The sequence below is a fragment of the Vicia villosa genome, linkage group LG1 (genome assembly GCF_029867415.1).
Source record: "Vicia villosa cultivar HV-30 ecotype Madison, WI linkage group LG1, Vvil1.0, whole genome shotgun sequence".
In the NCBI taxonomy this organism is placed as follows: domain Eukaryota; kingdom Viridiplantae; phylum Streptophyta; class Magnoliopsida; order Fabales; family Fabaceae; genus Vicia; species Vicia villosa.
The window spans coordinates 43,231,992-43,256,808 of NC_081180.1; the positions used below are offsets into that span (position 1 = coordinate 43,231,992).

The following is a 24,817-nucleotide window of genomic DNA, read 5'->3' on the forward strand; positions in this document are numbered from 1 at the left end:
CTAAAATAATTCAACAACTCAAAATTATTATAAAATCAATTGTTACCTCTAGAATTGTCTTTGTTTAGTATTTCAAAATCTAAACCAAAACACACACAAACCATGTAAGATGAATCAACAATTATGAGAGAATCCATTTTGTACCTCTAAATCCAAGACATGACATAACCTCACCTAACCTATATCTTCCTCTACTCTTACTCTATTTTCATCTCCCACACACGTAAGAGCTAGTCAAAGCCCCCACACACTCACCTCCTACACACACACACACACCCTTAGCGCGTCACAAAACCAAACCCAACACTCAACTTCACCATTCTAAATCTCACCGCACAAGTCTCTATCAAACACACAGTTTCAACCCCTGCTCTTTCCCCAACACCTACAAAAGACACCCCAAACACTTTCACTTTACACTTTCTATTCTCTAATCCCATCTTTCTTCCACTACAAAACAAAAAACACACCTATACAAATGGCTCACCGTTCTTCCCGGCGGCGAAACACTGCACCGCCGGAGTCAACTCCGGCTGTTCCGGCTAAGCAACCTAGACCCACCATCTTCTCACCTTCTCATTACACAAAGGCGAACTCAGATTTGATTCAAGCTACTAAATCTTCTTTTCTTGTTAAACCCTTTCAAAGCCTTAACTTAGGTAGCAAAAAAACCAAACATTCTCAAACCAAACGTGTTGTTGACTCACGTTTGCAGACAAAATCCATGACAACCTCAGCTATATTCGAATCCTCAAAACCCAACAAAACCCAGAAAACACAAAACATAGTACTAACACCAAAGCTTGAAAAAGAGAGTATTTTTTTGACTTCAAAGAAGACCCATAAAGAGAAACCTCAAAAACCGGGTTCTGAATTGGACAAATGGAAACTTCAGGGGTTGTTGAAGAATGAGAAGAAGGAAGCTTGTAAAGGGTGTGTTGTTGAAGGTGTTAAAGATGTAAAAGATGAAAAGTCAAGGAAAGTGGCTGTTGTGAAAGAAGGTGATGTTGTTAAGGAGAGAGTTTCTGTTTCTATGAGTCAAAGTGGTGGTGTTGGTGGTGGTGGGAGAAGAAAATCTTTATGTGGGTCAATGGTTGATTTAGGTGATTTCTTTGCAATCAATGGAGCGAAAATGATGTCAGCTGATATGCCACCGTTTATGCAGATCCATGCTGTTGATTGTGCTAGAAAAGCTGTTGATAGTATGGAGAAATTCACTTCCAAAACCCTTGCATCTTCTCTCAAGAAGGTACAATTCATAGCATTATTACTCACTATGAGCATTATTCATTTGAATTAGTTCTTGTTGTTGTGATAATTTCAATTAAAAGTTAGTTGAAATTAAGATGATTTATGTGTTGATATAATAGTCAATGATTTTTAGGTGTATTTCAACATTTGTGTGATTGATTGGTCAATGATTTCGGTTGTGTGGTTGAAATATGACAGGAATTTGATGGGGTGTATGGGCCAGCATGGCACTGTATTGTGGGGACTAGTTTTGGTTCATTTGTGACCCATTCTGTTGGAGGGTTTCTATATTTCTCAATGGATCAAAAGTTGTACATCCTTTTATTTAAGACTGCTGTACAAAAAGCAGATTGAAGGGAAGAGTTGAGTTTGGCAGCAATCAGAAGAAGAAAGAATTTTGGTATAGATTTGTTATATAGAAAGTTAAAAAAAAGGCTTAGAGTGGTAACAACACCTTTGTATATTGCTTATGTTTCTTTAATGAATCACCCCTTTATGTTTCTTATTCTGATTTTACATGGAATCTAAGTGCATGTTTAGTATCAGTTGTTGAAGGGAATTCAAACATGCACTAAATGGGTGTGAAGATGTTGTAACTAATTGGTCACAGGTTGAAGAAATCAACTTTACAGCCATAAGTTGTCACAATTGTTGATGCTATATGACCAACATGTCTCTATGCTTTTGAATGAAATCAAGTTGAAAGTATAATAGTTAGCTCCAAAAATAGAATTACAACTAGAATTTGATATCTTTGCTGAATTTTTATTGTATGATCAAATACAATAGAAGAAACTGTCTGTCACAATTGTTGCTGTATAATCTACATTGTATCTATCCTTGTTACATAAATCAAATTTGATTGTGTATCTATCTTTGCTGCATGAGTCAAAACTTGTTAAATTTCTGTATATGACTCTTAATGTTGAATAAATTTCTGTATTTTAGGATTAGTTTTTATTTTTGAAAAGTGGGTTTGGAGATGGTGTGTGGTGCGTGGTACAAGACTTCAACTCAGTTGGGTATAGAATGAGAGACTATGAGTGAATTAGGAGATCCATAGTAATATTGTTGGAGGATATGAATGCCTGTAATTTGTATTTGGAGGAGATGGAAATGGCTGGTTCCATTTAAATGGTGTTTCATGTTTTAGATTAGATGGGGTTTTGGTGTTGGAAGATTGGTTTGCAACCTGGAAATAGAGGGTAAATGCATTTTGACCTTGTGAACTCTGTTGACAGGGGAGTTCAATTAGTTATTATTCATTGCAAGATTGAGAAAGAGTTATTATTCATCCTAAGATTGGGAAAGAGTTCAGATTTTTTTAAATTTACTTTTGGAGTTCATTTTTGGTGAATGATAATTTGAACAACATTTATGCTTTTTTCTCATATATTTTTCATCTCAAGTGTTTAAGAAATACTCCTATATCGAGGACTTGACTGCTCTTTTAGCATGCAAATCTCTCAAAGAGATGTTAACACAACAACAAAAAAACCTAGGTGATTGGATTGACGGAAGGCGACGAAATGAAGCGGAATGGAATGAAATAATGTTATATTCCATTGATTGAATTGATAAAAATAGGATAGAATGGAGCAATATATGATGGAATTGAATTGATAAAAATAGGATAGAATGGAGCAATATATGATGGAATGCATTTCATTCAACTCCATTACTTATCCTCATTTTTGTTCCATCCGAATTGGGTGGAATAACATTTTTTTATTATATTTCATTCTAAAATATCCACCATATGCTTCAAGCCTAGGGAACATAGGGAGTGCTATAGGGAAACAATTGTTCACGGAAGAGACCACTACTACAAACTGAGAGTTTCGTTTGTGCCTATTCTAGTGGAGATTGACATCATGCAAAAATAGAAATAAAGCATCATAATTAGAGACAATGAAGGCAAAAAAATTGAACAGAAATAAAGCATCATAATTAGAGACAATGAAGGCAAGAAAATTGAACAACCAATGGAGTTTGAATGGAAACCAAGGTTTTGTGTAACTTGTAAAAGATAGGCCATCAATGTAATTAGGAGAAGACCTTGGTTGTCAAGCAATGGAAACTTGATCAGGCTAAGGAAAACATTTAGCAAATTGAGGTAAGTACTCCTACCAACCCTATAGACCAAGTTTCATATACCCACTCAGGTTACTAATAGCAAGAAGATAAGGGGGAAAGCGCAAGAGATCACAAAGAGGTGTAGTGGGGGTGAGATTCCCTGTAAAATGGCTTTGATGCACTTAGGACGTGGAATGGTCTTATAGTGAATACATGGCAAGGGCCATGATTGTGTCCTGGAATGTAAGATGGTTAAATAATTCAGGGAAGTGTAGGGAGATTGCAATCCGTCTCAATAATCTCATCCCTGATATTGTTATATTAGTAGAAATTAGAGTCAAACATCCTAAAGCTGTGGGTATTAGGAATAAGTTTGTCCACTTATGGTCTTTTGCTGATAACTATTCAAAGCATGGGAATGGAAGAATCTGAATCATGTGTGACATTTCTAGAATTAAAATAGTGAAAGCCTCTTGCTCAGATCAATTAATCCATGTTGGTATTTGCTCTCTAAAAGGTGATTTGAGAATGTGGTGTTGTAATACGGTGAACTGACTTTTATAATTGAAAATGTCGCGGTTAAGCATGAGTCGCCACCGACTTTTATTTTATCCAATTTTTAGGAAAGGCTAAAAGAACAGGAAAAGACCTTTAAAAAGATTTTGAGTTCGGGGGGTAAGTTATGCAAAGGGAAGGTGTAAGGCACCCTTTGCATCCATGGTTATCCATGGGCTCTTAATTGCTTAGCTCACTTTGAAAAATATTTGATTTGTTTGAAAAGCAGTGTGCGAATAGTAAAAGATTTCGTTAAGGACTTTAGCTTGTAAATAAGCGTAGCCTTGTTTGAAATTGTTTTGAAAGGAGGTGTGAAAAGTATTTTGAATTTGAAATGATTTTAGAAGAAGAACTTTAGCTTGTAAATAAGCGTAGTCTTTTTGAACTTGATTTGAAAAGAGTGAGAAAATAGTTTTTGAATTTAGAGCAAGCAATTAGTAGCAACTACCCTAAGTTTGAAAATTCGTTCTTTTAGCTTTTCGGGCGAAAGGATCTATCCATACCATAAAGGGTAGGGAGTCTTTCAATTGGATGTTTAAGGGTCATCGAATAATCATTCGCCATAAGACTGTCCCATGCCATAAAGAGGGCAGGTAGTCTAAGGGAAGGATAGAATAGTCATTAATCTTTTTAGGCATCATGCGAGGATACCTTAGCAATAGGACAATCATCTTATAAGGCAACATTGAGGGACAAAATTGATGATAATGAACTGAGGGCAACGTTTGTTTTGCTTAGGTATCCTCGGAATCGAGGGACATTGACTATTTAGTACAATTAAAGGTAACAAGGCAACAGGCAACAAAGGCAACCAGAGGGATTACCCTAAAGGTGTGTGGGTGCAACAATCATGTGGTTAACTTCGATGACATTTATCTTGTAATTAGGTGATCTACGTTCAATTCATGGTTATCACTCCCTAAATTACTAACCACGCAATTAAAATAAAATAAAAGAAGAAATAAAATTCCTACGCTATTACAATAAACACCTGCGGGAATGGGGGAAAATAAGAAGGCAGAAAATAAGAGGGATCAATAATTATTTTTAAAGATCCTTGGACGCTTTGATCTTCCTCGAACCCTTGAGGCTTTGATCGACTCTGTGCATTCTGATGGTGCGTAGTCGGAGAATCTTGGCTAACCCTGAAAAATGAAGAAGAGAAAGGGAAAGAATTGGGCGCGAAAATAAAAGCAAGGAGAATGAAAAGGCAAATAGAATATAGTAAAAAAACATGGTAAAACCTTATGGCATAGACAAACCCAAAGATTAAAACCTAAGGGTAAAAACTTATGGTTAATAGACAACTCTTGCATGGTTGATATTAGCATACAGTTAACGGGAACAATTTACCTAAAGGTTTTCCTCAGTTATCTACGATTTGTGAAATTTAAAGGCTAAGCCTAAAATTAGTTATTAAATTATTTAACCTAATTAATTAAAAATTATAAAATCTAAAATTAATAACTAATTACCCTAATTATTTATCTAATGGAGATTATTAAAATTAAACCAAAATTATTTAATTAAAATCATTTGCTAAAAAAACTAAATCCATTAAAATAAATTTTGTTATATAAAAGGATTAAATTTGGGTTTTTAAAAGAAATAATTGGGAAAAGAGTAACAACTTATAAAAGTAAAAAAACAATAAATAAGGAATAGAAAAAACCTGGGCGCAATTATCAGGTGCAGCGAGGCTCTGAACGTTCATGGTGCTCCTTCACATCTGGGACGTTGGATGATACGCTGGGGGTAATCCAGTGATGGAGAGGGAGGACATACCATGGGCGCACATGGGAGGATAAGCATGGGATCCAGCGTGAGAGCAAACCAAGAAATAAAACAAATAAACATCTGTGAGACGCTGGGATCGAACCCAGGTCTCCACGGTCATCATGTCTTACCTTTACCACTGAAGCTTGTTGTCCATCGTGCAAGTAATATCACTCGAATTAAATAAATAAAATAATCAATAATCAAATGGAGAAAGTCAAAGAATATTCAAACCTGGCCCACGTAATCCTGGTCACTCCAATCACGAGTGGAGAGAGAATTAAAAGCGCTGACCGGCCAGCCACGAAACGCCACGCGTGGTCCACCACTTCATCTTCTTCCTCCCAATTTCCTGCGGAATTCGTTGCCTTTTCTCCTGCAGACTTACCTGCGATTTTCGCTACCATTCACCATGGCTGATTCTTCGACCCTGGAACCTGCGAAATACGATGCATGCCATAAAAAAAATAGCCCAGATCACATTAAAAACACATTACAAGTTCCGTGGTGGTATTTATTTGGACTGAAACCCAATGCTTCCATGAAAACGAGAGCTTTCATCTCTCATGCCCTAACTATGGTAGTTTCGGTTTTATGCGTCCAACCACTCGAACCAGTATCCAAACCTGTTCTAAATGATCTCATAAACATATCAAAATCATCAAATCACATGGAAGCACGTTAATACATGGAAAACGAAAATTGATAACATAAACGAAGGTGATGACTATGATACGCTGAATTTGGAAGTGTCCACGCCTTGGAGATGGTTCTCACTTGCTTTTTGATGTATCTGAAAGGGATTGGAACACTTAAAGGTGACTGAAACTCGTTGAGGAAGCAGTTCTCTTTTGCCCTAGTTTGTGTGAGTTTTTAGAAGCTTGAAACCCTATTCTTCTTGATCAAATTTTCCTCCCCTTGGCTGCTGAGAATGTAGGGTATATATAGAGAATAGGATTAGGTCAGAATCATGGAGAAATATCTTGCTTTTCTTTAGAAAAATATTTGGTTCAAATCTTGCACATAATCTTTCTATTTTTGCTCCTTCTCAATCCAATTTCTTTTCTCATGATTTTGGAATGATTATATGGGATATTTAACAAATAATTGAATCAATTCTAAAGGCAAATCAAATCTTCTATTATTTTTATAATTTTATTTAATTAAATTATGATTTTAATGAATAAAATCTATAAAATAATAAATAAAAATAATAAAAATATAAAAGGTGTGTTCCATGGTCGTGGATGGGCTTAAGAATATGTTAGAACAAAAATAAATCAAGTCCATTTAGAAGAAGAATCATTTTGGACCATATTTCTCTTTGTACACCTCTTGAAAATTGCTCAACTTGCACGTGTAGTAACCTTCTCAATTTTCCATATTTTTGAGTGTTCTTGGACTTTTTAGAAACCTTAGAGAGTCCTCTAACCATTGTCTTTGGTCTCACATCAAAATTATTTTCCATGCTCCTTTTATGCCCTTTTGAAAAAAGTGTCTTCTTGTTGACTTTTGAAAAGGACCTATAATGTATGAAGCCATATCTCTTAAACCATTGACCTACGAGCTCTGATTCTTGGGCCATTGGATAGAGGAATGAATTCCCTTCAAAATGAGCTTTGGTGGGAATTTTTCTGATGAAGTATGATTATTTGGTGAATTTTCAAAGTTTGGTTGACTTTTTCAGTTCATGCCCAAAATAGTAACTTTTGACTTTTGACTTTTCTGATATTTCCTTGCAGCATCATGATCAACCCTTGATCAAATGATGATTTTAGGCTTATGAGGATGTCATTGACCAAATATCTTGAACTTTGACTGTATATTGACTTGAAATGACTATTTTGCCCTTGAAAGTCGACTGTTGACCTAATCAAGATTTGAGGGACTAAGTTTGCTCTGTTTGTCTTGAAATTTTATATGGAGATGCTTTGGGATGTTAGTGACCTTATGGAACCACCTTGAGCCATTGATTCAATGGTTTTCCTCTGAATTATTCAAACCCTAGTTTAGGACTTCTGTGTGGGAGACTGTGTTTTGGAGCTTTGTCTTTTGATTTGGTTTTACGTATGAAAGATAGCATGGGCAAATTTTGGGGTATGACAGCTGCCCCTGTTTAATTATCTTAAACCTGAAGATGTAGAGTGGTTTGCGCGCCAGTCGGTATCTGAAGGTGGAAGATGATTGAACATAAGAATACCAAGAAATTTGCCCTATTTGAAGTAGGGACTTTTGTCGGAGATGGGCTTGTGGATGCCATCTGGTAGTTGAATTTTGAGAAGATTTTGTTTGCGCGTTGATCGTGTCATTACCGTTCGTGGTAGATGAATTAGATCCTTGGGAATTGATCGTGTCAGTATCGTTCGTGATACTTGAATTAGATCTTGGAAAGATGATCGTGTCTTCATCGTTCGTGATGATAGAATTAGATCTGAGGAGATAATCGTGTCTTCATCGTTCGTGATGATAGAATTAGATTTGAGGAGATAATCGTGTCTTCATCGTTCGTGATGATAGAATTAGATTCTCTTGTCGTGTCAGCACCGTTCGTAGTGACTGAATTAGACTGGGAAGGCCAGTGATCGTGTCCACACCGTTCGTGATGATAGACTTAGACCTCTGAAATTTGATCGTGTCAGTACCGTTCGTAGTATCTGAATTAGATCTTCTGTCGTGTCAGTACCGTTCGTAGTAGCTGAATTAGATCTTCTGTCGTGTCAGCACCGTTCGTAGTAGCTGAATTAGACTGAGGAGGTCAGTGACCGTGTCTACACCGTTCGTGATGATAGAATTAGATCTCTGAGAGTTGACCGTGTCAGTACCGTTCGTAGTAACCGAATTAGATCTTTTGTCGTGTCAGTACTGTTCGTAGTAGCTGAATTAGACTTTGAAAGTGATCGTGTCATTACCGTTCGTGGTAAATGAATTAGATCTTCGAGCGTTGATCGTGTCAGTACCATTCGTAGTAGCTGAATTAGATCTTGGAAAGTTGGAGATTTCGTTCATTTGTCGGTACCTGTATTCTGAAAAAGGTAAGATTAAATTTATGCAATGTCATGATGCATGGATTATATAATGAATCTCTCAAAATAAATGAGAAGCTTCGTATGTTATGTATGGATTTTTATGAGGTAATGTATGCAAGGTATGAATGTGAATATGATTTATGAACTATGCTTTATGATGTAGTCTTGACTGGGAAAGTAAGTCTCTGTTTCGTTGTAGTTTTGATATCTGGTTTCGTCTTGAAGATGCTCAACTGGGGATTTATGATTTCTGCTTGGGGATGATCAGAATCTTGATGCACCCTGACTGAGGATGAGAGATATTAGTAAACCATGTTTGGAGAAGAGCAAAGTGTTGGAGAGATGATAGTATTGAAGATGTAATCTCTGTTGGGGATCTATATCTCTTGTTGGACGAGAGTATTTGAAGATGTCTTCTTAATGATTACTCTGCGGGGATGTGGTTTTGTGAACCTGACTCTGTGGGGAGACATGGGCGTCTTGAAAGTTGCCCCCAGTATCATAGTAACTTACTACTTGATTCAGGACACGCCACTGAGTATTGATCCAGATGTTGGACTGGACTTGCATAGATTTGCCCCAGCTAGTAGGAACTTTGGAAAGATTCGCCTCGCGAGGACTTCATGAGATGTACACTATGGGCGACATGCCCCTAGTAATCATAGGCTCAAGATAATGTCCCCACGTTGATTGGGGAGTAGCTTTAGATATTCTTGGATGCATGCCCCTGATTGTTCGAGCATCTCGGAATCTTGACTTGATTGCCCCAGATTGATTGGGAAATAGTTTGAAACCCACTTGAGGTGTATGCCTTTGATTGTTTGGCTTTTGAGAGATTCTTATAATCTTGACTGGATTGCCCCAGATTGGTTGAGCAAAGCATGCCATGCCCCTTGTATACGTAGGATACATTGCTTCTCGGCGTAATCTTGTCTGTCGGGATAACTTTCAGTCATTAGTTGTACCCTGTGCAAGTTCTTTCTGATGCTAACATTTGGAATTATGTAGCAGAATATGTTTAATAATGAATTCATGAGATGCAATGCATACGTTTGTCTTGAGTTTTTGAAAAACGTTAAAACAGGAGATGTAAAGGCGTGATATTTGTAAAAACATGATATTTGTAACGATGTGATGTTTGTAAAAACGTGATATCAACTCGGCATTTGTGGTAAACCTTAAGGAGTCAGGATACCTTTGTCGTGACAGTATGCTTTCGAACTAACCATGCTTCAGTTAGGACTTTCAAGGGTTGTAACGTGGCTTGGTTCACGGTTTAAGAAACAAAGGATAAAGGCTCAAAATTTGATTGTACCCACCCCTCTTCGTGATGATCTTCAGTCCTAAGCTCAGTTAATTCAACTTACGCATTCAGGTTCCAAGAGACTTTTGGATTTGCACCTTTGATAATGATGATGGTTCACAAGCAGAGAGAACTTTTGAGATGGCAGTCACTTCTTCCTTTTGGTAGTCATAACTTTGAGTTGCTCAAGAATTTATTGACTTCTTTTTTCATCTTTTTGATATCCCTAACTTTTGCCTGAACTGTCTCTTTTGAGCTTACAGTCAGCGGGACGCCTTGATTTTTGCCTAAGTCTTTTTTGACTTAGCAGGCTTTTCTTTGTATATATGTTTCTTTCATTTTTTTTTGAAAGATATTGACTGCCTTGCTTAATGATTGATGAACCATCATTGGCTTTTGATTGACATCTCCAACACTTCTTTGATGTGTACGGATGAACGCTTGTGATTGAAACCGTTGTTGAAAGGTGTACATAGTGATTCTCTTAAAATAGAATGCACAGCCAAAATAACTGAGAACTACCCTGCCCCAGGTAAAAAATGCGGGTGTTTCGTACAAAAAGAAACTTCTACTCCTTAGGCTCAAAGGGGTTGACGAGGGATTACCATCCTTATATCTCCACTGTTTAGGAGTTGAAACAATGCCTGTACATCGTCAGCATAGTCCGTTCAAAAGCATACTGTATGAGGTTGCGGTATCGTTTTCGTCATCCTCCCTCAAAAGGTGTACAACTTTAGCAGGAGTCGAGTATCATAGAACACATGCAAAGTAAAGATGCAATTTAGATGAGTGATAGCGAAATAATTTGTTCAAGACAAACATATGCAATGCACTGATGATGATTATTAAAACAAATAATGTCTATCATGAGTCAAATGTTTAAACAAACAGAAGAGAAACTTGCAAATGAAAGTAGATCTAATGATCCAGAAGTTTGTCCGTATAGACGTTAGTCAGTCTTGTCATGACTAGGCATAGGAGAAGTGATCACTACCGGAGTTTCAGGAGGATTGAATTTGACTTCCCCATCATTGATCAGATCTTGAATCTTATTCCTCAATGTCCAGCAATTGTTTTTGTGATGTCCAGGAATATTGGAACGGTACGCGCACCTTGCATTGAGTTTATAGCCATAGGTGTTAGAATTCTTAGGAGCATCCCTCCGAGTAATTAATCTGATCTTCAACAGATGTCGTAATGTTTGAGCGGAAGGCTATGGATTTTGGTGAATTGACGCTTAGGTGCATCTGGCTTGCGTCGTTGTTGTAGGACTTGGTGTAGAGATTCAGAGTATCCAGGGTTCGAGCTTCCGGAATGTGTATCTAGTTGAGAAGACCAGAACGGGTCATGCTTTAGACCATATCTGTAGAGGAGTGTCAGAACGAGTCATACATTAGACCATATCTGAGGAGGAATATCAGAACGAGTCGTACGTCAGACCATATCTGTTGGAATGTCAGAACGAGTCATACATTGGACTATATCTGTTGAAGGATATCAGAACGAGTTATTCATTAAACCATATCTGAAGGGGAATGTCAGAACGAGTCATACGTTAGACCATGTCTGATGAATAATGCCAGAACGAGTCATACATTAGACCATATCTGACTGAAGATACCGGAACGGGTCACACATTGGACCATATCTGATAGGGAATACCGGAACGGGTCGCACGTTAGACCATATCTGATAGAGAATGCTTGCTTGTTAGAGTCGATGAGTTATTTGACGAAGTTTTGGAATGTAAAAGGGCTTGTCAGAATGAATCTCCCGCTCGATTATATCTGAGAGGAATGATTGTCGAGGCGGAACCATATCGAGTGGATCATCGCCTCTGGTTCAGGATACTTCTGCTATTGGAAGGTATGTGGCCAAAGGAAAATAAATCCTCTTGCCCCTTGCTAGGTATCGAGTCTTTGAATAGGAAAGTATGCGGCCGGAGGAAAGTAAATCCTCTTGCCCCTTGATTAGGAAGTTCGTCCTTGATAAGAGCACTTAAAATTGTGCGCCCTAAATTCCTAAGGTCCTTAAAAGGGTTAGTTAAATCATGTTATGCTCATGATGTCATGATGTCATGCAGATGCAATGCATTAAGTAAAGCATAAGGTCAAATTGTCCTACAAGCAAATCCTGCAAGAAAGTAGAAAGTTAAAGCGTAAGGCAATGAGGACGAAATGTCCTACAAGAAATCCTGCAAGGAAATAGAGAGTTAGAGCATAAGGTAATGAGGACGAAATGTCCTACAAGCAATCCTGCAAGGAAATAGAAAGTTAGATAACAAACAGGTCACACAAGAGTCCTTAGGTTTAAAGGCTTGCATGAAGTTGGTAGGTAAGTACCCCCCACTGAAGTTAAGTTGGTTCAACCTGTCCTATATAAAGATCGGGTTCTAGGGAGCTCATATCATTGACCTTTCTCGAAGGCGCTTATCTCAGTTCGGCAATCGAATCACCAACCAAGAAGGTCCTGAAAGTCCAGTCCATATGAGTGTAGCTTCGAGTATCAACCAACTCCGGTCGGAACCAAAGCCAGCTATCTCGCTACTTGCTAATAGGCCAAAGTCAAGTTCAAATAGGGTTCTAGGGCAAATTAGTGCTTAATGACACCACGCAGCAGCCAAGTGTTTCCTCAAGTCGGATCCCAAGGAACACCAGGACAAACAAATGTGTCACACTAACGATGGCCACCATATCAACCACATCAGTATACGCTGTGCAGTCTCCTTGGTCTCATGCCATTTACCTAAGGTTCTCAGATCCGGGTTAGGATCTTTCACACAAGTAAATACCCAAAACAGCCTTTGAAATATAAAGCAAACAAATCAAACAATTAAAGTGATCCTAAACTTTAAGGTAACCCCTCTTTTATTCGAAAGCATCCCCAGCAGAGTCGCCAGTTCTGTAATACGGTGAACTGACTTTTATAATTGAAAATGTCGCGGTTAAGCATGAGTCGCCACCGACTTTTATTTTATCCAATTTTTAGGAAAGGCTAAAAGAACAGGAAAAGACCTTTAAAAAGATTTTGAGTTCGGGGGGTAAGTTATGCAAAGGGAAGGTGTAAGGCACCCTTTGCATCCATGGTTATCCATGGGCTCTTAATTGCTTAGCTCACTTTGAAAAATATTTGATTTGTTTGAAAAGCAGTGTGCGAATAGTAAAAGATTTCGTTAAGGACTTTAGCTTGTAAATAAGCGTAGCCTTGTTTGAAATTGTTTTGAAAGGAGGTGTGAAAAGTATTTTGAATTTGAAATGATTTTAGAAGAAGAACTTTAGCTTGTAAATAAGCGTAGTCTTTTTGAACTTGATTTGAAAAGAGTGAGAAAATAGTTTTTGAATTTAGAGCAAGCAATTAGTAGCAACTACCCTAAGTTTGAAAATTCGTTCTTTTAGCTTTTCGGGCGAAAGGATCTATCCATACCATAAAGGGTAGGGAGTCTTTCAATTGGATGTTTAAGGGTCATCGAATAATCATTCGCCATAAGACTGTCCCATGCCATAAAGAGGGCAGGTAGTCTAAGGGAAGGATAGAATAGTCATTAATCTTTTTAGGCATCATGCGAGGATACCTTAGCAATAGGACAATCATCTTATAAGGCAACATTGAGGGACAAAATTGATGATAATGAACTGAGGGCAACGTTTGTTTTGCTTAGGTATCCTCGGAATCGAGGGACATTGACTATTTAGTACAATTAAAGGTAACAAGGCAACAGGCAACAAAGGCAACCAGAGGGATTACCCTAAAGGTGTGTGGGTGCAACAATCATGTGGTTAACTTCGATGACATTTATCTTGTAATTAGGTGATCTACGTTCAATTCATGGTTATCACTCCCTAAATTACTAACCACGCAATTAAAATAAAATAAAAGAAGAAATAAAATTCCTACGCTATTACAATAAACACCTGCGGGAATGGGGGAAAATAAGAAGGCAGAAAATAAGAGGGATCAATAATTATTTTTAAAGATCCTTGGACGCTTTGATCTTCCTCGAACCCTTGAGGCTTTGATCGACTCTGTGCATTCTGATGGTGCGTAGTCGGAGAATCTTGGCTAACCCTGAAAAATGAAGAAGAGAAAGGGAAAGAATTGGGCGCGAAAATAAAAGCAAGGAGAATGAAAAGGCAAATAGAATATAATAAAAAAAACATGGTAAAACCTTATGGCATAGACAAACCCAAAGATTAAAACCTAAGGGTAAAAACTTATGGTTAATAGACAACTCTTGCATGGTTGATATTAGCATACAGTTAACGGGAACAATTTACCTAAAGGTTTTCCTCAGTTATCTACGATTTGTGAAATTTAAAGGCTAAGCCTAAAATTAGTTATTAAATTATTTAACCTAATTAATTAAAAATTATAAAATCTAAAATTAATAACTAATTACCCTAATTATTTATCTAATGGAGATTATTAAAATTAAACCAAAATTATTTAATTAAAATCATTTGCTAAAAAAACTAAATCCATTAAAATAAATTTTGTTATATAAAAGGATTAAATTTGGGTTTTTAAAAGAAATAATTGGGAAAAGAGTAACAACTTATAAAAGTAAAAAAACAATAAATAAGGAATAGAAAAAACCTGGGCGCAATTATCAGGTGCAGCGAGGCTCTGAACGTTCATGGTGCTCCTTCACATCTGGGACGTTGGATGATACGCTGGGGGTAATCCAGTGATGGAGAGGGAGGACATACCGTGGGCGCACATGGGAGGATAAGCATGGGATCCAGCGTGAGAGCAAACCAAGAAATAAAACAAATAAACATCTGTGAGACGCTGGGATCGAACCCAGGTCTCCACGGTCATCATGTCTTACCTTTACCACTGAAGCTTGTTGTCCATCGTGCAAGTAATATCACTCGAATTAAATAAATAAAATAATCAATAATCAAATGGAGAAAGTCAAAGAATATTCAAACCTGGCCCACGTAATCCTGGTCACTCCAATCACGAGTGGAGAGAGAATTAAAAGCGCTGACCGGCCAGCCACGAAACGCCACGCGTGGTCCACCACTTCATCTTCTTCCTCCCAATTTCCTGCGGAATTCGTTGCCTTTTCTCCTGCAGACTTACCTGCGATTTTCGCTACCATTCACCATGGCTGATTCTTCGACCCTGGAACCTGCGAAATACGATGCATGCCATAAAAAAAATAGCCCAGATCACATTAAAAACACATTACAAGTTCCGTGGTGGTATTTATTTGGACTGAAACCCAATGCTTCCATGAAAACGAGAGCTTTCATCTCTCATGCCCTAACTATGGTAGTTTCGGTTTTATGCGTCCAACCACTCGAACCAGTATCCAAACCTGTTCTAAATGATCTCATAAACATATCAAAATCATCAAATCACATGGAAGCACGTTAATACATGGAAAACGAAAATTGATAACATAAACGAAGGTGATGACTATGATACGCTGAATTTGGAAGTGTCCACGCCTTGGAGATGGTTCTCACTTGCTTTTTGATGTATCTGAAAGGGATTGGAACACTTAAAGGTGACTGAAACTCGTTGAGGAAGTAGTTCTCTTTTGCCCTAGTTTGTGTGAGTTTTTAGAAGCTTGAAACCCTATTCTTCTTGATCAAATTTTCCTCCCCTTGGCTGCTGAGAATGTAGGGTATATATAGAGAATAGGATTAGGTCAGAATCATGGAGAAATATCTTGCTTTTCTTTAGAAAAATATTTGGTTCAAATCTTGCACATAATCTTTCTATTTTTGCTCCTTCTCAATCCAATTTCTTTTCTCATGATTTTGGAATGATTATATGGGATATTTAACAAATAATTGAATCAATTCTAAAGGCAAATCAAATCTTCTATTATTTTTATAATTTTATTTAATTAAATTATGATTTTAATGAATAAAATCTATAAAATAATAAATAAAAATAATAAAAATATAAAAGGTGTGTTCCATGGTCGTGGATGGGCTTAAGAATATGTTAGAACAAAAATAAATCAAGTCCATTTAGAAGAAGAATCATTTTGGACCATATTTCTCTTTGTACACCTCTTGAAAATTGCTCAACTTGCACGTGTAGTAACCTTCTCAATTTTCCATATTTTTGAGTGTTCTTGGACTTTTTAGAAACCTTAGAGAGTCCTCTAACCATTGTCTTTGGTCTCACATCAAAATTATTTTCCATGCTCCTTTTATGCCCTTTTGAAAAAAGTGTCTTCTTGTTGACTTTTGAAAAGGACCTATAATGTATGAAGCCATATCTCTTAAACCATTGACCTACGAGCTCTGATTCTTGGGCCATTGGATAGAGGAATGAATTCCCTTCAAAATGAGCTTTGGTGGGAATTTTTCTGATGAAGTATGATTATTTGGTGAATTTTCAAAGTTTGGTTGACTTTTTCAGTTCATGCCCAAAATAGTAACTTTTGACTTTTGACTTTTCTGATATTTCCTTGCAGCATCATGATCAACCCTTGATCAAATGATGATTTTAGGCTTATGAGGATGTCATTGACCAAATATCTTGAACTTTGACTGTATATTGACTTGAAATGACTATTTTGCCCTTGAAAGTCGACTGTTGACCTAATCAAGATTTGAGGGACTAAGTTTGCTCTGTTTGTCTTGAAATTTTATATGGAGATGCTTTGGGATGTTAGTGACCTTATGGAACCACCTTGAGCCATTGATTCAATGGTTTTCCTCTGAATTATTCAAACCCTAGTTTAGGACTTCTGTGTGGGAGACTGTGTTTTGGAGCTTTGTCTTTTGATTTGGTTTTACGTATGAAAGATAGCATGGGCAAATTTTGGGGTATGACAGGTGTACTACAATTTATGCCCAAAATACTTTGGAGTAAAGGAAGAAATTGTGGTCAGATATAAAGGATATTCATAATCAGGTGAATGACCCTTGGTTCATGATGGGAGATTAAAACAATTTAATGACTGTTTTGATAGAGTAATTGGGAATGTGGCTTGGCACCAGCTTATTGTTGATACTGTTTTGAAGATCATGAAGCCTGGCATATCTAACCATGATAAAGTAGATGAGGAATCACTTTAAATTCCATAATGTGGTGGCTAATACAAAAGGCTTCTTTGAAGCAGTGGAGAAAGATTGGAACTAGAAGATTGACGGTAACCCAATGTATGTTGTTTGGAAGAAACTTCATAGGTTGCAACCTATAATCAGAGAGAGAAGTAAACCTTTCAGTGGCATCAAAAACCAAATTGAGAAGACTAGGGATAACCTTAGTATTACTCAGCAAGAGTTGTTGCTTGATAGAATGAGTGTGCTCATGATTGAGAAGGTGCAGTTGTGTTCCTTGGAAGTTATAAACTTGTATAATATTGAAGAGAACATGTTGAGACAACAGGGAAAAACTTGACTGGATCAAGTTAGGAGACAACAATAATGCTTATTTTTATGCCTTTTTGAAGAGCAAATTCAGTCAAACTCACATTGTATCCATAAGAGACAGGGAATGGAATTTGCTTATTGACCAAGCTGACATTGAGGATGAGATCCTTAGGTTTTATGGTGAGTTGGTCGGTACTGCTTCCAACAACCTAAAAAAATTGATATTGAGGCTATGAGAGATGGCATGCAATTGAATTATGATCAATGTGATTTCTTAACAACTCCTATGTCTAAAAAGGAAATTTTTGATGCCTTAAAGAGTGTGAATGACCTGACAGCCCATGGTGTGGATGGTTATGGAGCTAAGTTCTTCAAGTCCACTTGGAGTATTATTAATCAATACATTATTGTTGCAGTGTTGGACTTGATTGATAGAGGGAGGATGTATAAAGCTGTTAATAATACTCTTGTGACAATATTCCTAAATTCGCTTCAGCTTGTATGGTGAAGGATTTTAGAGAAATTTCTTGTTGCACCACTGTATATAAGATAATCTCTAAGATCATGGCCAAAAAATTAGGGAAGAATCTTGGTAGTATTGGTCATATTAGTCAGGCATTCTTTGTTCCTGGCCAGCACATCCAAGTGTTAGAACAAGATTTGTTCTGATCAATATTCTTAGTTTTGATGATAACAAGGATATGAATTTTGTGTGAGATAATGTGGTACTCTAATACATTGCAATTTCCCTTTCAGGAAATATATAAAGAGTATGCACAAATCAGCGCTTAGAAGCTTTGTCTCAGAAGGTTCAACATGCAACATCAGAACATGGTCTGGCAAGACATCAGAAGATGGTCAAGGCAGAATCAGAACATGGGTCTATGGAAGCATCAGAAGAACTTGAGATCAGAAGCAGAAGCACTGAAGTTCTCATGGTATCACGCTCAGAAGCACTTCAAGGTCAGAAGACAAGAAGATGCTATGCACCAAGCTGTTTGACTCTGATGATATTCAAATATTATATTCACAAACATCAGATCAGAAGAAAGTACAGGTGGCAAGCTACGCTGACTGACAAAAGGAACGTTGGAAGCTATTAAAGGCAACGTCAGTAGACACAGCGTGAACAAGGCTCGAGGTAGTTGACAAAAGCGTGAAACATTAAATGCAATGCTGTACGGAACACGTAAAGCATTAAATGCTCCCAACGGTCATCTTCTCAAGTGCCTATAAATATGAAGTTCTGATGAGAAGCAAGGTTGACGATTTTGAAAGAACTAATTCTGAAAAACTTGCTGAAACGCTGTTCAAACTCAAAGCTCAGAAACTTCATCTTCATCAAAGCTCACTACATTGCTGTTGTAATATATTAGTGAGATTAAGCTTAAACGTTAAGAGAAATATCACTGTTGTGATTATAGCTTTTCAGAAGCATTGTAATACTCTTATTTGATTACATTAATTTGTAAGTAACTAGAGTGATCAAGTGTTGATCAGGATACTCTAGGAAGTCTTAGCTTGTGTCTAAGCAGTTGTAATTAGAGTGATCACGTGGTGGTCAGGATACTCTAAGAAAGTCTTAGCTTGTGTCTAAGCATTTGTTCCTAGAGTGATCAGGTTGTGATCAGGATACTCTAGAAGACTTAGTCGTGGGCTAAGTGGAAAACCATTGTAATCTGTTGCGATTAGTGGATTAAATCCTCAGGTGAGGTAAATCACTCCGTGGGGGTGGACTGGAGTAATTTAGTTAACAACGAACCAGGATAAAAATAACTGTGCAAATTGTTTTTACCTTTCAAGTTTTTAAGACTACACTTATTCAAACCCCCCCTTTCTAAGTGTTTTTCTATCCTTCAATTGGCATCAGAGCGCCGGTTCTAAGGTGCAAGCACTTAACCGTGTTTAGAAAAGATTCAGGAAGAGAAAAACGCTTCAGTAAAAGATGGCTGGTGAATCTCAATCAAATCCAACTGCATCTACATCTGGCTCTGCTGAGCAATACAATGGTAACAATGGTTATACTAGACCACCAATATTCGATGGTGAAAACTTTGAATATTGGAAAGATAAACTGGAAAGTTACTTTCTTGGTCTGGATGATAATATATGGGATCTTCTGCTGGATGGTTACAAACATCCTGTTAAAGCTACTGGTGTAAGGCTCACGAGAAGCGAAATGACTGATGATCGAAAGAAAGATTTCAAGAATCATCATAAATGTAGGACTGTTTTGCTGAATGCTATCTCTCATGCTGAGTATGAGAAGATATTTAACAGGGAAACTGCCCATGATATATATGAGTCATTGAAAATGACTCATGAGGGAAATGCTCAAGTCAAGGAGACTAAAGCTCTTGCTCTAATCTAGAAATATGAAGCCTTCAAGATGGAGGATGATGAAGACATTGAGAAGATGTTTTCAAGATTTCAAACTCTGACTGCTGGATTAAGAGTTCTGGACAAAGGCTACACCAAGGCTGATCATGTAAAGAAGATTATCAGAAGCTTACCCAGAAGATGGGGTCCAATGGTAACAGCATTCAAGATTGCAAAGAATCTGAATGAAGTTTCTTTGGAAGAGCTTATCAGTGCCTTGAGAAGCCATGAAATAGAGCTGGACGCAAACGAGCCTCAGAAGAAAGGTAAGTCTATTGCATTAAAATCTAATGTTAAAAAATGCACTAACGCTTTTCAGGCTAGAGAAGAAGATCCTGAAGAATCAGAATCTGAAGAAGAAGATGAACTGTCCATGATCTCCAGAAGGGTAAACCAACTCTGGAAGAGCAAGCAAAGGAAGTTCAGAGGCTTCAGAAGTTCAAAGAGATTTGAACGTGGAGAATCTTCTGGTGACAGAAGATCTGTCAAGAAGAAGGCTGTCTGCTATGAGTGCAATGAGCCTGGACATTACAAGAACGAGTGTCCAAAACTTCAGAAGGAGAATCCCAAGAAGAAGTTTCATAAGAAGAAAGGTCTTATGGCAACATGGGATGATTCTGAATCAGAATCAGAATCAGACTTTGAAGGAGAGCAGGCCAACTTCGCGCTGATGGCTACAGAAGATGATGGATCAGAATCTACATCAGAATCAGATTCTGAAGAGGTATTTTCTGAACTATCTAGAGAAGAGTTAGTTTCCAGTTTAACAGAACTTCTGGAACTCAAGGCTCATCTTAGTATCAAATACAAAAAGCTGAAAAAGCAATTTGAATTTGAAACTAAGAAGCTGGAATTGGAAAATTCTGAACTGAAGGAAAAAGTTTTAAATCTATCCAAAGATAGTGGATCTCCTTCTGAAACAGAAAAATCCATTCCTAGCATGAATCATATTCTGAAAGAATATGACTCGAGCTTCAGAAAGTTCTTATCTAGAAGTATTGGCAGAAGTCATCTTGCTTCTATGATATATGGTGTTTCTGGAAACAGAAGGTTTGGTTTTGGCTATGAGGGTGATACCTCACATAAATTTGAACCTATTGATGATCTGAAGATCACATACAAGCCATTGTATGATCAGTTCAAATATGGCCATGCACATGATATTAGGCTCACTTCACATGCACAGAAGTTTAACACTGTTCACACCAAGAAGCTTGTGACACATCTTAAGAAATATCATGCTGACAAACCTAAAGAATATCATGCTGTTCCTCCTGTTAAATATTTTTCTAAACCCAAGTTCAATCAGAACTTGAGGAGAACTAACAATAAAGGACCCAAGAAATTGTGGGTACCTAAGGAGAAGATAATTTCTGTTGCAGATATCCTTGGCGGAAAAGAGGACAAAAAGCAAAATGTCATGGTACCTGGACTCTGGGTGCTCGCGACACATGACGGGAAGAAGGTCTACATTCCAAGACCTGGTGCTTAAACCAGGTGGAGAAGTCAAGTTTGGAGGAGATCAAAAGGGCAAAATCATTGGTTCTGGAACCATAAGTCTTAGTAACTCTCCTTCCATATCTAATGTACTTCTTGTTGAAGGATTAACGCATAACTTATTGTCCATAAGTCAATTAAGTGACAATGGTTATGATATAATCTTCAATCAAAAGTCTTGCAAGGCTGTAAGTCAGAAGGATGGCTCAATCCTATTTACAGGCAAGAGGAAGAACAACATTTATAAGATTGATCTTTCTGATCTTGAGAAGCAGAAGGTGACTTGTCTTATGTCTGTTTCTGAGGAGCAATGGGTCTGGCACAGAAGATTAGGACATGCTATTTTGAGAAAGATTTCTCAGATTAACAAACTAAATCTGGTCAGAGGACTCCCAAATCTGAAATACAAATCAGATGCTCTTTGTGAAGCATGTCAGAAGGGCAAGTTCTCCAGACCTGCATTCAAGTCTAAGAATGTTGTTTCTACCTCAAGGCCGTTAGAACTCTTGCACATTGATCTGTTTGGCCCAGTCAAAACAGCATCTGTCAGAGGGAAGAAATATGGATTAGTCATCGTTGATGATTATAGCCGCTGGACATGGGTAAAGTTCTTGAAACACAAGGATGAGTCTCATTCAGTGTTCTTTGAATTCTGCACTCAGATCCAATCTGAGAAGGAGTGCAAAATCATAAAGGTCAGAAGTGATCATGGTGGTGAATTTGAGAACAAATTCTTTGAGGAGTTCTTCAAAGAAAATGGTATTGCCCATGATTTCTCTTGTCCTAGAACTCCACAGCAAAATGGAGTTATAGAGCGAAAGAATAGGACTCTACAAGAAATGGCCAGAACCATGATCAATGAAACCAATATGGCTAAGCATTTCTGGGCAGAAGCAATAAACACTGCATGTTATATTCAGAATAGAATCTCTATCAGACCTATTCTAAATAAGACTCCTTATGAATTGTGGAAGAACAGAAAGCCCAACATTTCATATTTCCATCCTTTTGGATGTGTATGTTTTATTCTGAATACTAAAGATCATCTTAGTAAGTTTGATTCTAAAGCTCAAAAGTGTTTCCTTCTTGGATATTCTGAACGCTCTAAAGGCTACAGAGTATACAATACTGAAACATTGGTTGTAGAAGAATCAATCAATATCAGGTTTGATGATAAGCTTGGTCTTGAAAAACCAAAGATGTTTGAGAATTTTGCAGATTTTGATATTAATATATCAGAAGCAGTAGAACCAAGAAGCAATGCTGCAGAAGCTGGCAGTCGCAGAAGCAATGGATCAGAAGATCAAGTTGCTGCATCTTTAGAGAATCTCAGGATTTCTGAAGAGCCAACAGTCAGAAGATCACCTAGACTTGCTTCAGCTCATTCAGAAGATGTGATCCTTGGGAAGAAAGATGATCCCATCAGAACAAGGGCATTCCTTAAGAACAATGCAGAATGTCAATTAGGTCTTGTTTCTTTGATCGAGCCGACTTCTGTTGATCAAGCTCTAGAAGATCCAGATTGGATAATTGCCATGCAAGAAGAACTCAATCAGTTTACAAGGAATGATGTATGGGACTTGGTTCCTAGACCAAAAGGATTTAACATCATCGGCACTAAGTGGGTGTTCAGAAACAAGCTAAGCGAGAAGGGAGAAGTGGTAAGAAACAAAGCCAGACTGGTTGCTCAAGGTTATAGTCAGCAAGAAGGGATTGACTACACAGAAACCTTTGCACCAGTGGCCAGGTTAGAATCTATTCGTCTATTAATTTCTTTTGCCACTCAACATAACATCACTCTTTATCAGATGGATGTCAAGAGTGCCTTCTTAAATGGTTATATAGATGAAGAAGTTTATGTCCATCAACCTTCTGGTTTTGAAGACTCCATGTCTCCAAATCATGTTTTTAAATTAAAGAAATCATTATACGGATTGAAACAAGCTCCTAGAGCTTGGTATGAACGTTTGAGTTCTTTCCTTCTGGAAAATGATTTCACTAGAGGAAAAATGGACACTACTCTCTTTTGTAAAACATTTAAAAAGGATATTTTAATTTGTCAAATATATGTTGATGATATTATCTTTGGAACATCTAATGCTACACTTGGAAAGGAGTTTGCCGAGTCTATGCAGGCTGAATTTGAAATGAGCATGATGGGAGAACTCAAGTATTTCCTTGGGATTCAAATCAACCAAACTTCTGATGGAACCTATGTTCATCAAACGAAGTATGTGAAAGAACTTCTGAAGAAGTTTAATCTTTCAGAAAGCAAAGAAGCCAAAACTCCTATGCATCCAACATGTGTCCTAGGTAAGGATGAGGTAAGTAAGAAGGTAGATCAGAAGTTGTACAGAGGTATGATTGGATCTCTTCTATACCTAACTGCTTCTAGACCTGACATTCTCTTCAGTGTTTGTTTGTGTGCTAGATTCCAATCAGATCCGAGAGAATCTCATTTAACTGCCGTTAAGAGAATTCTGAGGTATCTGAAAGGTACTACTAATGTTGGCTTAGTTTACAGAAGATCCAAAGAATACAACTTAGTAGGATTCTGTGATGCTGACTATGCTGGAGATAGAATTGAAAGGAAAAGTACTTTTGGAAGTTGTCAATTTCTTGGAAGTCATCTGATCTCATGGTACAGCAAGAAGCAAGCTACAATTGCCCTCTCAACAACAGAAGCAGAATATGTTGCTGCTGCTGGATGTAGCACACAAATGCTCTGGATGAGAAGTCAGCTAGAAGATTATCAGATATATAAGAGTAACATTCCTATTTTCTGTGATAATACTTCTGCTATATGTTTATCTAAGAATCCTATCTTACATTCAAAAGCTAAACATATTGAGATTAAACATCATTTCATAAGGGACTATGTTCAGAAGGGTGTTATATCTTTAAACTTTGTGGATACAGACCATCAATGGGCTGATATCTTTACAAAACCCCTTGCTGAAGATAGGTTTAAGTTCATTCTGAAGAATATCAGTATGGATTTATGCCCAGAATGAGAAAATGAGAAGATCTTATGTATGAGTATCTTCTGAAATGAGATTGGATTAGTCTTTTATAAGAAGTTCTGTTTGTAATCAATTAGAAGTAGTGATTCAGTTATTACTAACGTTTCATTGTCTAAGTTGATTCAGAATCTCTTTAAAAAACAAAACAGCTGTAACTGGCTATCCAGATGGTAAACACGTGTTCACTATTTCTGGACAAACGTGTGTGCAGTTGAGGGGACGCCTACTTAGGTAACTGTGCTAATCACTTCTTTTGTCATTATTATCTCTCCTCACGTCAAATAACATTAAATGCCATTCATCATTTCTTTTATTATCCTTTTTTCGTTTTTTCATACCCGTCAAACGTTTCCCTTCCCTAGAACGTTTCCTTTCCCACATTCCCTCTATTTATTTCTCCATTCCCTTGCATTCTTCAATCAATCTTTGCGCTCTCTCTCTCTCCTTCTCTCACTTTTCTATGAATATTTTTTTTCTTCATAAACCTTAGTTTATTCATCTTCAACCTAGCATTCATCATGAATCCGCCTTCAAGTTTCTCTCAAGAGGTTTCTCCACTGAAAACTTGCTTCAGTACTTCATCTGTAA

At 37.4% G+C, this 24,817-nt stretch overlaps 1 protein-coding gene across 1 annotated transcript; it reads left to right on the forward strand.

The window, feature by feature from the left end:
• The first annotated feature begins 205 nt into the window (after positions 1-205).
• Positions 206-1,945, forward strand: LOC131635763 (uncharacterized). The gene is made up of 2 exons (XM_058906403.1): positions 206-1,249; positions 1,450-1,945. Exons 1-2 carry the CDS (start codon positions 479-481, stop codon positions 1,603-1,605), a joined length of 927 nt encoding a protein of 308 aa, XP_058762386.1. The 5' UTR covers positions 206-478; the 3' UTR covers positions 1,606-1,945.
• The last annotated feature ends 22,872 nt before the right edge of the window (positions 1,946-24,817 follow it).